This window comes from Drosophila sechellia, chromosome X (assembly GCF_004382195.2).
Source record: "Drosophila sechellia strain sech25 chromosome X, ASM438219v1, whole genome shotgun sequence".
Classification (NCBI taxonomy): domain Eukaryota; kingdom Metazoa; phylum Arthropoda; class Insecta; order Diptera; family Drosophilidae; genus Drosophila; species Drosophila sechellia.
In genome coordinates, this window is record NC_045954.1 from 18,966,335 (window position 1) to 18,981,281 (window position 14,947).

Below are 14,947 nucleotides of genomic sequence, written 5' to 3' on the forward strand. Positions count from 1 at the left end.
TACAAATAAATAGAAATATCATAATATAAGATACATAGAATGCAACATAAGTATTGTTAATGTTGCTCTGTGTATATTTAAATCTAATCTCAGCGAGCCTCCTGAGCGAGGGTGTGCATAAGTCGAGATCGCGCTCTCCCAGCGTTAACTGTTAACAGTGAATCCCATCCGCTCCGCTCTAGGCCCCAAGATCGAGAGAGCGCTGAGCGGAGCGGTTCGATTGGGATGGGATGTGAGTGGAGAGGTGCTGAGCGGAGCGGAGAGCGCAATGCTGCGACAGCTGGTTACTGTTACTGTTACTGCAACAGCTACTGCTACTGCTATTGTTATTGGCGACTGTGATGGGGGCGCAGTAACTTGGCCCACACCGACGAGTCGACAGTTTTGAACGGAACTTGCTGGTGCTTGGATCGCAGCTCCGCCGATCTCCGCGAGGCTAACACCACCAACTTCGACGCGCTCAAATATATATCACAAATTACCAAATACAAAACCCTCCATTTGTGCACACATATTTTTTTGTTGTTTGTTTACCGTTTCGTGCTAACCGATTTGTGCTATCCGATTTGTGCTGTTGAACGTCGTGTAAAACATAGTATTCAGAATTTTCGAGCCGTGTTTTCATAGAGTAAGTGGTGCTTCTCAAAATTTTCAACATTTTAACACAAATCAGCAGCGTAAACAAGCAAGCCAGGGACCCTCGACTGCGTCTAACATTTAAACTGAAACTGCTTTTTGTTATTGTTTATATGTTTTTCCACTGAAGCTGGGCCTTTTAAAAAGCTCTCCACAGCGCACAGCCTTTTGTTATATATATGTTTTTTTTCCAAATAGCTTTCGAGAATAACCAGAACACCGTTTTATCATTAACAAATGCAAAAAAAAAACCAACAAAACAAAAAAGTACAATTGCAATTAACGTTTTTTGATCTGGCTGTTGAGTTATTCCAGTGGCTGTGTGGAAAACCCCCGTGAAAATGTTGCGCTTGAATTCCTAAAAACAAAGTCTAAGCCGGGCATAATCGGTATTCAAATCGAACTGCGTCAAATCGCGTGCGAATCGAAGATTTTTGAATCACAAATGAAAGTGAACTTGGCTTAAATGTAGTCGCTGCCTTAAATTGCAATAAATCAAGATGTTTATGATCGAGTTATTGCGGATAAATCGTCAATAAAGTTCAACAAACTAATGCTGGCAATGTGCTCAAAGTTCATGTTTATTTTTTAATTTACTTCGTTACTAAAATGCCATTTTTAAGTAATAATTTATTTTGGAATTTACAATTGCGGGTTTTTATTAAAAGGAAACACGTTTAATGATAACGTTTGCTCACAAAAGTCGCACATTATATATTATGTGATAAATTGATGCATATTATACTATTTTACTTTTAGGTTTTGTAAAACAATCACGTTCAGAAACATAAAAATGCCATATAAACTTAGGTGCAAATATGCGTTTCCAAATTATAACATGCATATTTTGTATAGAACTGGAGAACTTTGATATCCTACAAAGGAAACTATACCTAGATGAAGTCACACCTTCACTAAACTTAAAAAAAAACAATTATTTTAGATATGCCCTAGTTTTTCAAAACTTGTCCATATTTCCGCCTTCCAAAAGTTGAAATCGGTTAATCTTAGACTCGCATTCCAGACGTCGCCGTTGACCCGATCCCTTTGGGAGCCCTTTGGGAGCAAATGCATAATTTATCTTGTAGAGCTTGTAGAACCCACTGCCCATTGTCCATTGCCCATTGCCCTCCTGTTGCTCGAAGTTTTGTGTTTTCTTGTTTGTTGTTTGCTCTGCTGCTCCCCTGTCTACATGGGCCCATGGATGCAGTGGAGTTATTATCATGTCTATATTGTAATTGATTTGCCTGAGCGAATGACCAGACGGGGAGACAAGCTATGGGCCTGTTCCCTGATCTGCCACGCCTCCGCCCGCCCCGCCTCCGCAGGCTTATCATTAACGCTCGAGTCTTCCTTTTGTTTTGGAATTCATGTGCGGGGAGCAATTGCCTGGACGGAGGCACACCCTTCGCATAATTGTGGACCGCCCAATTGGGGATCGCGTTCCCGAGATGATTCCTTTAGGTTCCTCGCCTTTTCCTCCTTGAGATTACTTTATATGATTTGATATCTTCGGGTGACGTACCGGGAAGGAATGCCTCGAAAGTGGGAGAATAAATACAGGTGACACCTGCGCAAACTAAATACAGATCATATGGGTATCGTCTATCGACTATATGATACCTGAGGCATAGATATATGCATATGATAGCCTTGTAAGGTCAATATTCTTAGAGAAATCTTGTAAACAGTCGCTTGATTGCGTTTTTGGGACACCCTACACCATCGGAAAGTCTTTGCTGATCAGATGTCGCCAAAGTTAGCACACCTTTTTAGTACGGGGTACTAAAAGCAATCAGTATGAGGAGTAACAAAAGCCTGTCGCTTTCGCAATAAGTATTCGCATTTATACGTATATATTTTAAAAACGTGCTTAATTTTGTAATCTGCCTTTCCCCCTCCCCCTCCTCCCATCTATCCGTCTCCCTCTGGTCGATCTGTAATATCTGCTCTGACGAAATGCCTCAGTAGCAACAAAAACAACAACAACTGATAACTGATAACTGACTAGACGCGCAATGTTAACCGTTGAATCGGGTTAAAGAGACCTTCGATGTGACAGGTTGTGCAATCATCAGCGGCCCACCCATCGAACGAAAATCCTATAGAGGGTTTAAAAATTTGCAATATATTTTGAATCTTGTTTTAAGTCCGTAGGATCTATCGAAATTCTTTGCAGATAGACTAGTAAATTATTTGAAATCTTTTAAATTCCAATTGGAAATTATTCCGAAATTGTGAACTCGCTGTTAAGCTAACAGCTGTTACTCCACATAAAGCTTGTGCAGCAGCCGCCAAAAAAGAAAAACAGAGCAACAACAACAAGACGGCACAGAGGAATGTCAAGATGAATCACACAGGTGTGCGTGACACCTGGCAACAGTGAGAGAGAGAGAGAGAGAGAGAGGGAGGGAGAGCAATAAAAATAATCACAACGTTTGGTCTGTCATATCAAACGGCATTTGTTTAACTGTTAAAAAGAGCCAAGAAAAGTAAGGAAAACAGAAAGGAAAACAATGATAGCCGATTTTCGTGTGTGTCGATTGCAGCCCACAAATAAACACTTGTGCACCCACTGCACCTAAAACACAAGTGCAGAAACACACACACAAATTGAAACTCCCGTGGAGTCCCGTTACAAGGCGAGCTTAAAGCTATTTTTAACACCATCCGATCTTGCTCTCCTTCCCCTCCCCTTTCCACACACCCCTTACCATTTCTGCTATCTCCTTTCCTGTGTTGTTTTTTGCACCACTTCTCACTTTGCTTTTCTCCGTCTTGCCCTCATGCACTGCACGAAATCAGGATCTCTTAAAATTACTGAAAAAAAACTTTCCACACTTTGTTATGTGTAAAAATATAAAATAACTTTGTACGTTTTAATAAAGATCTTTTCAATTTGCAAGATGCATTCTAAAAGTTATTTGTATAGTAAAAAAGGCTTATAAAGCCACCTTAAAAACTTGCATCCCACTATTTTTCTTTAAATTGTTATCCTGTTCAGCAAAATGTCATTCGCCGTACATACAAAATTCGATTAAACTTAATTAAAAAACAAACCACTTTTTGTTTTTAGCTATACTAATTAGCGAAGCAAGCTCTTGGAATCTAGCAGTCCGTTCCAATATATATGTACATATATGTATGTATAGATTTCCCGATCCATGGGGGAGCATATGGCTATGTTTACATCTTTCTCACTTCTTCGTCTTCTATTTTTTGTTTTGCATTTTAATGAATGAACGCCTTTTGCGATTTTACAATAGCCATTTATATTTTATTTGCTATTCACTAGGCTGATAAAGCGCCTTGACCAGCAAGCTATATACAAATCTGTATATATGTATAGTATGTTTTACTGGGACCTATCACTATCACTAGGCGTGCGTTTCGTTATCGACAGCCCAAGAAGAAGGGGAATGAGAAGAACAGAAAGAGAAACGCGAACTGACCTATAATAAGAATTTTCATATTTAAGCAGCACGCAAAAAAGAATAAGAGCAAGGGAGCGACGAGAATAAAAACAAATAATAATAAAATACATCAAATGCCAGAGCCACAGTGGAGCCGGCACTGGAAATAAATTTATTGGCTTAGCAGCATAAGAAGAAGAACGCGAATTCTTCAGTTCACAAGGAGAACGCGAATTCTTCAGTTCGAAAGCAGAAAGCGAATTCTTCGGTTGGCTAATTTTACCTATGATTTCATTTTCGACCAATTGCACTTTTCCTTCGAGTGCAACATAATCAGTAGCTGAAGCTTACTTTCCATATGCAGGAAATATTAAACACCCTACGCACTTAGCATTCGAAATAGAGTTTGAGAGACAGGAAACGGACTGAAGAATTCCCGCTTGAGTCTTCTAGATTGCCGGCGATTACACAAGAATCCTGTCGCCTTTTGCCGGCTTGTAGGGCTTTAATGGCCACAAGTGTAGCTGATTTATGAGTCAGGGCATGGCCATAATAAAAGAAACGGTCGAACAAACGCGGCTCATTCATAGCCAAAAGTGGTAGTGGTAGTGGCATTACATTGCCTTGTACCGTGTAAGCAGTGTGCGCCAGGGGCGTATGCGTGACTCAGTCGTTTAGTAGCCATATTGAACTAGACACAATTGCTTGACTTACCCTATGCACCTAATACATTTTATTGTTCATTGAATTGTTTACTTGGCATTGTAAGTTATTTGTCGAATACTTTATGATTTCAATCGAGATTAAGGGGTGTTTATCGAGTGCCGCTGGTGACTAACGCCCGGTGCTTCCTGTCCCCCGGCAGGTTGATTGTCTCATTGATATGCCTGACGCACGATATCGTACCCTCGAGTGATGATAAGACGTTTTGTATCAATGTCAAGTTGGCCGTCGCAGGTTTTTTGCTGCCTCCAACGTTGGACAACATCGCGTTCATAACCGAAATGACCCCAATTCGAATGGAAAACGTGCCCGCCCGCCCCCACCTGTCACCCACACCTGAAGAACACACCTGCTGCCCGAAGAATTGACATTGTGGGGGAAAAGCAAATGAACCCTAGGAAAACAATATGAATCTCTGAGTCTGTCATCTTCCAACACGACCCGTACATATATCAAGTCGTAAATCAGTCAGAGGAAGTCTGGGAATAAAAGTCGGCTTCACACTTCTACCGGCATAAAAATAAAAATTGAAAAATATACAAATTTTCAAATGAAAAGGAATCTTTACGTTCTCGAATCTTCGCGGCTTTGAAGAATTTTCCAAACAAAATTAAGCTGAATTTCGAGATTCCGAAAATATTTATTTATGCTTAAAACATGACTCACCTTTCGATTTGAAGGTCACTTCCGCAAATTATAGTACATTAATAATTTATTACTAAATTGTTTTAGCTGAAAGTACGTTAAATTTCCTGGTAATGATGTATTATCCCTTGGTTTTAGCTAATTGTAACGGATTCTGTGTCCTTCATCGCCATTGAAAGTGCTCTTCCATCGCATCCGCATGGCCATGTCCCGAATCCGAATCCCAGAACCCATGCAGCATACATTGCTCCCCCTGCCACTGCTCCTCCTCGTCCTGATCGTCGGCAAGGCAGCGGCGGGCTCCTTGGTGTCCCCGAACAACAGGCAGCCATCGCAGAGGTTCTTCTACGCCGCCGCCACGTCCTCCTCCTCCACGCAGACCAAGGTGCGCCTGCTCCGCCAGGCGGACGATCCCGGTGCGGCGCCGGGTGCACTGGAGGGCAGCTGCTGCCAAGGAGCAGCCGCGGAAGCCGGAACACCATTGACGGTAAGACAAATGCTACAATCACTCCAACATCCATCAGTATAGTGAAACTAATTAGAAAACTATTTGATAGTGTTATATTATTAGGAGATTTATTATCGAAAATTCAGAGTGCTATAAGCAAGTAGAAAAAATTTGGTTTTATCAGAAGGATTCGAGTGATATAATAAATGGGTTTTTAAAAAGTTCCGAGGGTGATTCCAATTACTACATTTTTGGGTTTTTGGTACACTGCATAAAATGCCAAGAAAGTGCTTTTTGATGAGTTTGATAAGAGTTAAGAATTTTAGTTAGTCTGTTATTTAGCAAATATTACTATAAAATACGGCTGCATCTAGATGGCGCCACTGTGTCGCCCAGAGACATCGCCTATTTGGGTCAGCGTCATCACCGCGTCTTGTTTGCAGCTTGATAAGGCGCTGCCTCGCTGCACAACGCCAACCCCAACCCGATCCCAGATCCCAGATCTGAGACCCCAATCCCAGACCCCAAACCCCACCAAAGATCGGGAGCAGCCGGTGGACACAGTGGCGCCGTTGTCTCAGCGCATCTTCTCACGCAGCGAAAAGGAATAGAATAGAAACTACGCACCAAAAGTAAAAAAGTAAATTTTTTATCAAATTTTGTAACTGCCAAGAAAATTTTATATTTCTTTAATTAAAGAAGTAACTTGTAGATACTTCAAAGTATCCAATATACTAAGTATCTATAAAATTGAGCACTTAATTATATTTTATTAAGTATTTTCCACTTAACAAATTCCACTTATTAGTACTTTTAGTTCTGATAGCTTTTCTGGATACCTTTTAAAGGGATTCCCTATTACTTCAGAGTACAGGCCAAATTTCTCTCAGTGTTTGCCTTTCTGCTTCTGTCTTTGGCATTGATAGTGCTGCAGTGCCGCCTTGATTCCAAAACAAACAATTCGCATTACGTTTTTAATTGGGCGTTACTCACTGGCCCCCACCTCCAGTACCTTCTAACCCTAACCCCCACGAGAACAAGCGTTTTGTTTGCCTTGCTGTCCAGATCAACAAAAGATTTCCTTTCCCGGCGAGAAAAGCGTGGGGATACTCATATGTACACATATACACTTTTATATTTATGGCGGTGGAAGGGTTTCTTTTCTTTGGGATTACGGTGGAGTTGTCATATTGGCTGGGTAAACAAGTGGGGATAGGTTTCTGGGCACTCGGCAAATATCCACCAAGACACAGAAGTCGAAACAAAAACAGTTCCGATATCGGATAGCAATTAGTGTTAAAAATGTGATTCGCTTCCCGGAAGCTTATCAATAAATAAATACATACATATGTAGAATCTATTATTCGTGGTAAACATTCGTTTTGATTAAAAAAAATATATGTTTATAATTAAATGGTAATATTTGAGCTGCCTATTGCTGGAATTATTGCTAAAAACGTAGCTATACAAATATTCAATAATTAAAAAAGCACTTCTAAGGCCTAATAATATCAATAATAAAGTCACTTAAGCCTTAAGTTAGTTGCTAATTTGAACCCACAGCTCACTGTAAAAATAGATATATTAGCCTGGCTTATTTCTTTACGATCGTTATTATCACATTATCATAAAATATGCCACTTCCTCTGCGATCGTTTGTCATTTGCCCTTGAACTTTCTCCGCATTGTGACGCAGCTGCGGATATGTACATATATATGCCACCGATCTCCGCCAGATCGGACAATTAACGTCTGGAGTCGCAAATGTAGCTAATGAATCATGGCCCGGAGCATGGCTAGCGTCAGAACTACATACGTACGTGCAAATTGGCCGAAAGCAAGTCGAACTGGCCACGTGGGTTACGTGGATGCGGATTCACTTGCTCCTCCGCCGCTCGGAACGGCTACCGAAATACGGCCAAAATAACTGGGTGACGCACGATGGCGTCGATTTGGTGTTTATTCAAACCATTTCTATGCAGTCGCCGTACGTTTTTCAATGGAATCTCGTCGTCGATTCGTATGGGCAACGCTAGTAGTGGCCCATGACTAAGTCCAAATGAATGTGCGGGTGAACTAAATTCATGTCCAATCCATCTTACAGCTCCCACTGGCCGTGTCCGCTGAGCTGACCAACGTGACCGCCGACTACGATGTGTCCGGCGAGATGCCCTCCTCCAAGGGTGAGTATCTGGACACCCATATATCTAGCTAACTATACTATTTGTAAACTATCTTTGCAGAAAACTTTAAGCGCAGCATCATGAAATGTAAGCAATACTTTTACTTCCTTTTAAAATGAAACTCCTTACGCGAATTCTTGAGCACTTTGTGCTTGTTTTGATCCTTGAATAGTTATCCTGATACCTGATCACCATATTCTCAATCTCCAGCTACCGTGAGGAACGCAACGCCGGCGAGCTGCTCCCCGCAACCGACGATCGTGGAGCTGAAGCCGCCGGCGGAGGACGAGGCGAACTACTACTATATGCCCGCGTGCACACGGATCAGCCGGTGCAATGGATGCTGCGGATCCACGCTGATCTCCTGCCAGCCGACGGAGGTTGAGCAGGTGCAGCTGCGGGTGCGCAAGGTGGACCGGGCGGCCACCAGCGGACGCAGGCCGTTCACCATCATCACCGTGGAGCAGCACACGCAGTGCCGCTGCGATTGCCGCACGAAGGCGGAGGACTGCAACGTGTACCAGTCGTATCGCAAGGATCTGTGCCGCTGCGAGTGCCACAACAGAGACGCCCGGGACAAGTGCCTGGAGCAGGCCGAGAACAAGTACTGGGTGGACGACAACTGCACCTGCGTCTGCCGCTACAACCAGAGCTGCACCACCGGCACCGTTTTCGATGAGACGCAGTGCATGTGCACCGACGTGAGTGGCTCCCGATAGGACACAGCTAGCCAGAGGCTCCGGCTCCCCGGAGGCTCCACGGGCAGGGATTGGTTGCGATCTGGTCTGGTCTGGGCTGGTCTGGGGATCGGTTGTGCTCGTCCTTGGTTGGTTTACGGTTGGTTCCTGGTGGTGGCTCCCTAGCTTAAGCTGTCCCAACAAGTTCCTCGCTTATTTATTGTAGCCAACCCGTACAGTTGATAGTTTCCTGGCAATTAATAGAATTACTTAATAGAATTTAAAAGGCATAGGTTGAAAAGGTTTCCAAAACACTAGAAATTCACTCTGCGCGAATTCTTCAGCAGTGTAGTTTCTAGCTAGGAGTTGGCTATTTGATCTATTGATCCCAAATAAAGCAAATAACTAATGGGTAATCCTTTGGTTTCTGCACCTAAAGTAGAAAATAAATTAGTGAAAAACATTTAGTAGATATCAGTTCATAGTTCTCAGGTCCCACTGTCTTGTTTTTGGGTTTTGTTTAAAGCTATTGTTTGTTCAACTGCTAGCACACACTCTGTATATTTTATGTAATTTAAGTCACTTTACAAATGTATGTATGTATGTTTTTACTTCTGTTTCTTTTGTGTTTCGTTTTAGATTAAAAATGTCGAGTATTATTCTTAGAGTCCACAGAACACAGCACACACAACACACAAATTTGTTCGATTGCGAAACCTAAAACTCTTGTGATACTGTTCAATTAACTTTCTCGAAAAAAGAACTAACCTTATATTAGCACCTTCTGCTTAGCGATTGGTTAAGGATTGAAAAAATAAATGAAAATACATTAAATAAATATATAGCTGAGTTGAGGCAAAAATGGGAGAAGGGAGTTGCATTGTGTGAGTACTTGTCCTGCTTAAACGTTTATTGAACCCGCCCAGAAACGATAATATCTCCATCTGCATGTCTAATCCTTCCTAAAAATGTAAATATTTCAATTATGACCCTTTCCAACTTCCTGCTTCTAGAATTATTCCAGATAAGTAACCTAAAATTGTTAATTAATAGATTCGATTTTGTTCTTTCATTCCTAGCCGGCTGCACCCATCGATGTCTTGGACCGCAAACGCTTCATTGTCCAGGCGGTACAGGTGGACCCCGATAACACCACCCTGTACAGTGTTTGAGGACAGTTGGTCGCCACGGAGTACGAAGTAGAGACGCCAGCTTCCTAGCGGGGAATCCCCGAGTACTGAGAAGGCAATTGCCGGGAATTGCACCGTGTACTTTATATTATTTATAGTTATCGATTAAACCTAGGCTAAAACTGCAATACCCCTAAACTTAACACACAGTATTTACCCCCCTCTGCATCTGCGGCACAAGAAAAACTTTAAGTGGTTGCGCAGAAATCTCTGGCGATTGGATATTTACTTGCCACAGAGAAATGTACTTTCAGATACATTTTCGAAGTATTTTAGACCTTTCGAGATTTCTGCGCAAATCCTGTACATTACTTTTATGAATTTGTTTATATAACTTTTTAAGCGCCTTTCACTTTGTCGCGGCTTTGTACACATTTGTTGATTTCCGTTTGTTTAAGTTTTAAGTCATCCAAAAATAGTTGTCCACAATTTAAAGACTTTCAATTATTCGCCGTACTTCATTTGTATGTAACTTTTTTTTGTAAAAAAATGTTAGACTTAAGTTTGCGTAAAGAAAATACAGACAAAGTATTGAATTATTCAAATGTATTTTGATTCACAGCCTTTTGGGGGAATACCTGGTGCCAAAGTAAAATGAAATATTAAAAGTATAAAAATCTTCTTCGTAAAACATGTTATTCAATTTCGAACATCACATTGTAAGGTACATGTATTTAAAATATACAAGAAAGGATACAGGAATGGAAAGATGGACAGACGGACATGGCTAGATCGACTGGGCTATTGATCCTGATCAAGATTATATATACTCTATACAGTCGGAAACGCTTCCTTCTGCCAGTTAAATACTTTTCTAGTATAATCTAGTATACTCTTTTACTCTACGAGTAATAAGCCCTTATTATTAACGCCATCTATGAGCATTTTTAACTTTTCAACAAATTGTACAGACTTACTTCGAAAAAATGTTATTCAATTTCGAATATGTTATGTAAGCTTATGCTACAATGACGCCATCTATGGGCAATTAAAAATGTATGAGCGCAGCTCCATATATGAGTAGCTGTTGTCTTTCGATAGGCAACTACCCTATTATCAATAGCCGCCTATCGGTATCCGGTCATCTCTAGAATTTCACGAAAATTTCATCCGCCAAAAACGTAAACTAAAGGAGTATCTTTCGAAATAAGGTGATGCCGCAGATGACCAGCTGTCCAATAAACTGCGCAAACAGAGACTAAGATCGGTGCCACCAGATTTCGAAAAGAGCTGCAGTGAATCCTGCGCTCAGGAGGCTGGGATATTGAAATTTCCACCTTGTGGGTGGTACAGCTGCGCAGGAAGAAGAAGAACGACAACGCTGCACTCGATTTGATAAACAAAAGAATTAAAAACTCATAAAAAAAGGATTAAATCGGTCACCTGAAGAAGATGTCAGGCGAAAGTTAGTAGGATCGATCCCAACACTTGGTCCAGCAGCAGCATAGAAATCTCCAGATAAGGATGCAGGTGAGTGGGATGAGCCAAAACAAAGCAAAAATGGTGCGAGCCAGTTGATCCAATTATGGGTAGTTAATGGGAAATATTTCATAATAACGTCGTATTTTGAACTCATTCCGTATGAAATCATACAGGTGGTTATAGTGAGACCATCTTCTATACTCTACTCGATAATTCCAAGAGGATCCCTCGTTATTTGTAACTACTGTCACTATAGTCCTTAGAATGTCTGCTTAGTTCTGCTTTATTCAAACAAAGAGTCTTATTTAGTCTCATTAGGTTAGACAGCTAGTTAAGTAAATTGTTCCTGCAAACGACTTTGTTTAAAGCATTCGAAATGTATCAAAGCAATTCGCGAATCACTATGTTATCATATAATCGAAGCCAAAAGAATAAGGAGCAGGAGAAGAAAATGGTAGCCATTCCCATCAGCGTAAGGTGCTCTCGTTAACTTATCTAAATCTGGAATTCCTTTGTCTTTCCAGCAAATGGACGATCCGCCTTCGCTGCCCGTGGGCACGGAGGTGAGTGCCAAGTACAAGGGCGCCTTCTGCGAGGCGAAGGTCAGCAAGGTGGTGCGCAATATCAAGGTGAAGGTGGCCTACAAGCAGGGCCTAGGCTCCGGCATTGTCTCCGATGATGCCATCAAAGCACCAACGGGCCAACTTCGCGTCGGTGCGGTCGTGGAGGTGCGTCATCCAGATCGCAAGGAACTAGTGGAGGCTACCATTACGAAGATCCAGGATTGTTCGCAGTACACGGTGGTCTTCGACGATGGAGACATCACCACGCTCAGGCGAACGGCTCTGTGCCTCAAGAGCGGCAGGCATTTTAATGAAAGCAAGACGCTAGACCAGCTGCCACTCACCCATCCGGAACAAGGTGCCCTCCATTACAACCGCGTTACCTCGCAGAATCAGTGGAAGCTCATCGCCATGCGCCTGGGCTTCACGCCCTGCACGGTGAGTGTGATGAATCTGGTGAAGCAGGCGTACAAGAAGTTTCTGCAACCATACGGCGATTTTCATCGAAAGCTGGGCTGCTCCATGCTGATGACCTCGCGCAACTCGAACCGCAGCAAGGGTAGGAGTCTGGTGCGAGCCAATTCAGTGGCCTCGCCAAAGCCCATGGAGACCATGAAGACCGAGACCATCAGCAAACTGGCCCAGCCCAACCAGACAAACGTAGTGGCTTCCACATCGAGCAGTGCAGCAGCAGCAGCGGCGGCTTCTTCTACGCCGGCAAGAGCCGTGTCCACCGCCTCGCAGTCGGCAGCTGAGGAGTCGGGCAATACCAGTGAATCCAGCGTGGTGGTGGAGCCACCTAAGAAGCAGAGGAAGGGCTCAGCGGGCGAATTACTACTATATGCCCGCGTGCACACGGATCAGCCGGTGCAATGGATGCTGCGGATCCACGCTGATCTCCTGCCAGCCGACGGAGGTTGAGCAGGTGCAGCTGCGGGTGCGCAAGGTGGACCGGGCGGCCACCAGCGGACGCAGGCCGTTCACCATCATCACCGTGGAGCAGCACACGCAGTGCCGCTGCGATTGCCGCACGAAGGCGGAGGACTGCAACGTGTACCAGTCGTATCGCAAGGATCTGTGCCGCTGCGAGTGCCACAACAGAGACGCCCGGGACAAGTGCCTGGAGCAGGCCGAGAACAAGTACTGGGTGGACGACAACTGCACCTGCGTCTGCCGCTACAACCAGAGCTGCACCACCGGCACCGTTTTCGATGAGACGCAGTGCATGTGCACCGACGTGAGTGGCTCCCGATAGGACACAGCTAGCCAGAGGCTCCGGCTCCCCGGAGGCTCCACGGGCAGGGATTGGTTGCGATCTGGTCTGGTCTGGGCTGGTCTGGGGATCGGTTGTGCTCGTCCTTGGTTGGTTTACGGTTGGTTCCTGGTGGTGGCTCCCTAGCTTAAGCTGTCCCAACAAGTTCCTCGCTTATTTATTGTAGCCAACCCGTACAGTTGATAGTTTCCTGGCAATTAATAGAATTACTTAATAGAATTTAAAAGGCATAGGTTGAAAAGGTTTCCAAAACACTAGAAATTCACTCTGCGCGAATTCTTCAGCAGTGTAGTTTCTAGCTAGGAGTTGGCTATTTGATCTATTGATCATGGCCATGTTCCCAAATAAAGCAAATAACTAATGGGTAATCCTTTGGTTTCTGCACTTAAAGTAGAAAATAAATTAGTGAAAAACATTTAGTAGATATCAGTTCATAGTTCTCAGGTCCCACTGTCTTGTTTTTGGGTTTTGTTTAAATCTATTGTTTGTTCAACTGCTAGCACACACTCTGTATATTTTATGTAATTTAAGTCACTTTACAAATGTATGTATGTATGTTTTTACTTCTGTTTCTTTTGTGTTTCGTTTTAGATTAAAAATGTCGAGTATTATTCTTAGAGTCCACAGAACACAGCACACACAACACACAAATTTGTTCGATTGCGAAACCTAAAACTCGTGTGATACTGTTCAATTAACTTTCTCGAAAAAAGAACTAACCTTATATTAGCATCTTCTGCTTAGCGATTGGTTAAGGATTGAAAAAATAAATGAAAATACATTAAATAAATATATAGCTGAGTTGAGGCAAAAATGGGAGAAGGGAGTTGCATTGTGTGAGTACTTGTCCTGCTTAAACGTTTATTGAACCCGCCCAGAAACGATAATATCTCCATCTGCATGTCTAATCCTTCCTAAAAATGTAAATATTTCAATTATGACCCTTTCCAACTTCCTGCTTCTAGAATTATTCCAGATAAGTAACCTAAAATTGTTAATTAATAGATTCGATTTTGTTCTTTCATTCCTAGCCGGCTGCACCCATCGATGTCTTGGACCGCAAACGCTTCATTGTCCAGGCGGTACAGGTGGACCCCGATAACACCACCCTGTACAGTGTTTGAGGACAGTTGGTCGCCACGGAGTACGAAGTAGAGACGCCAGCTTCCTAGCGGGGAATCCCCGAGTACTGAGAAGGCAATTGCCGGGAATTGCACCGTGTACTTTATATTATTTATAGTTATCGATTAAACCTAGGCTAAAACTGCAATACCCCTAAACTTAACACACAGTATTTACCCCCCTCTGCATCTGCGGCACAAGAAAAACTTTAAGTGGTTGCGCAGAAATCTCTGGCGATTGGATATTTACTTGCCACAGAGAAATGTACTTTCAGATACATTTTCGAAGTATTTTAGACCTTTCGAGATTTCTGCGCAAATCCTGTACATTACTTTTATGAATTTGTTTATATAACTTTTTAAGCGCCTTTCACTTTGTCGCGGCTTTGTACACATTTGTTGATTTCCGTTTGTTTAAGTTTTAAGTCATCCAAAAATAGTTGTCCACAATTTAAAGACTTTCAATTATTCGCCGTACTTCATTTGTATGTAACTTTTTTTTGTAAAAAAATGTTAGACTTAAGTTTGCGTAAAGAAAATACAGACAAAGTATTGAATTATTCAAATGTATTTTGATTCACAGCCTTTTGGGGGAATACCTGGTGCCAAAGTAAAATGAAATATTAAAAGTATAAAAATCTTCTTCGTAAAAC

General features: G+C 42.5%; 2 protein-coding genes across 7 annotated transcripts; both read left to right on the forward strand.

Moving 5' to 3' along the window:
• The first annotated feature begins 347 nt into the window (after positions 1–347).
• On the forward strand, positions 348–10,454 carry LOC6620948 (vascular endothelial growth factor C). Of its 4 annotated transcripts, none has more exons than XM_032724647.1 (6): positions 348–628; positions 5,556–5,904; positions 7,970–8,048; positions 8,109–8,135; positions 8,259–8,749; positions 9,365–9,565. In XM_032724647.1, exons 2-6 carry the CDS (start codon positions 5,617–5,619, stop codon positions 9,389–9,391), a joined length of 912 nt encoding a protein of 303 aa, XP_032580538.1. In that variant the 5' UTR covers positions 348–628; positions 5,556–5,616; the 3' UTR covers positions 9,392–9,565. The 4 variants fall into 4 exon arrangements, 2 of the variants coding, with proteins under 2 accessions (XP_032580538.1, XP_032580537.1); XR_004362389.1 differs by lacking the exon at positions 9,365–9,565 and adding an exon at positions 9,805–9,889 and having other exon boundaries at positions 349–628; positions 8,259–8,874; XR_004362388.1 differs by having other exon boundaries at positions 349–628; positions 8,259–8,874.
• A 532-nt stretch (positions 10,455–10,986) lies between these two features.
• On the forward strand, positions 10,987–14,854 carry LOC6614917 (AT-rich interactive domain-containing protein 4A). 3 transcript variants are annotated; one of them, XM_032724650.1, is made up of 3 exons: positions 10,987–11,385; positions 11,862–12,338; positions 13,765–13,974. In XM_032724650.1, the coding sequence occupies exons 1-3, from the start codon at positions 11,380–11,382 to the stop codon at positions 13,789–13,791; spliced, it is 510 nt and encodes a 169-aa protein (XP_032580541.1). In that variant the 5' UTR covers positions 10,987–11,379; the 3' UTR covers positions 13,792–13,974. The 3 variants fall into 3 exon arrangements, with proteins under 3 accessions (XP_032580541.1, XP_032580540.1, XP_032580539.1); XM_032724649.1 differs by lacking the exon at positions 13,765–13,974 and adding an exon at positions 14,205–14,854 and having other exon boundaries at positions 10,988–11,385; XM_032724648.1 differs by lacking the exon at positions 13,765–13,974 and having other exon boundaries at positions 10,988–11,385; positions 11,862–12,921.
• Positions 14,855–14,947: the final 93 nt, after the last annotated feature.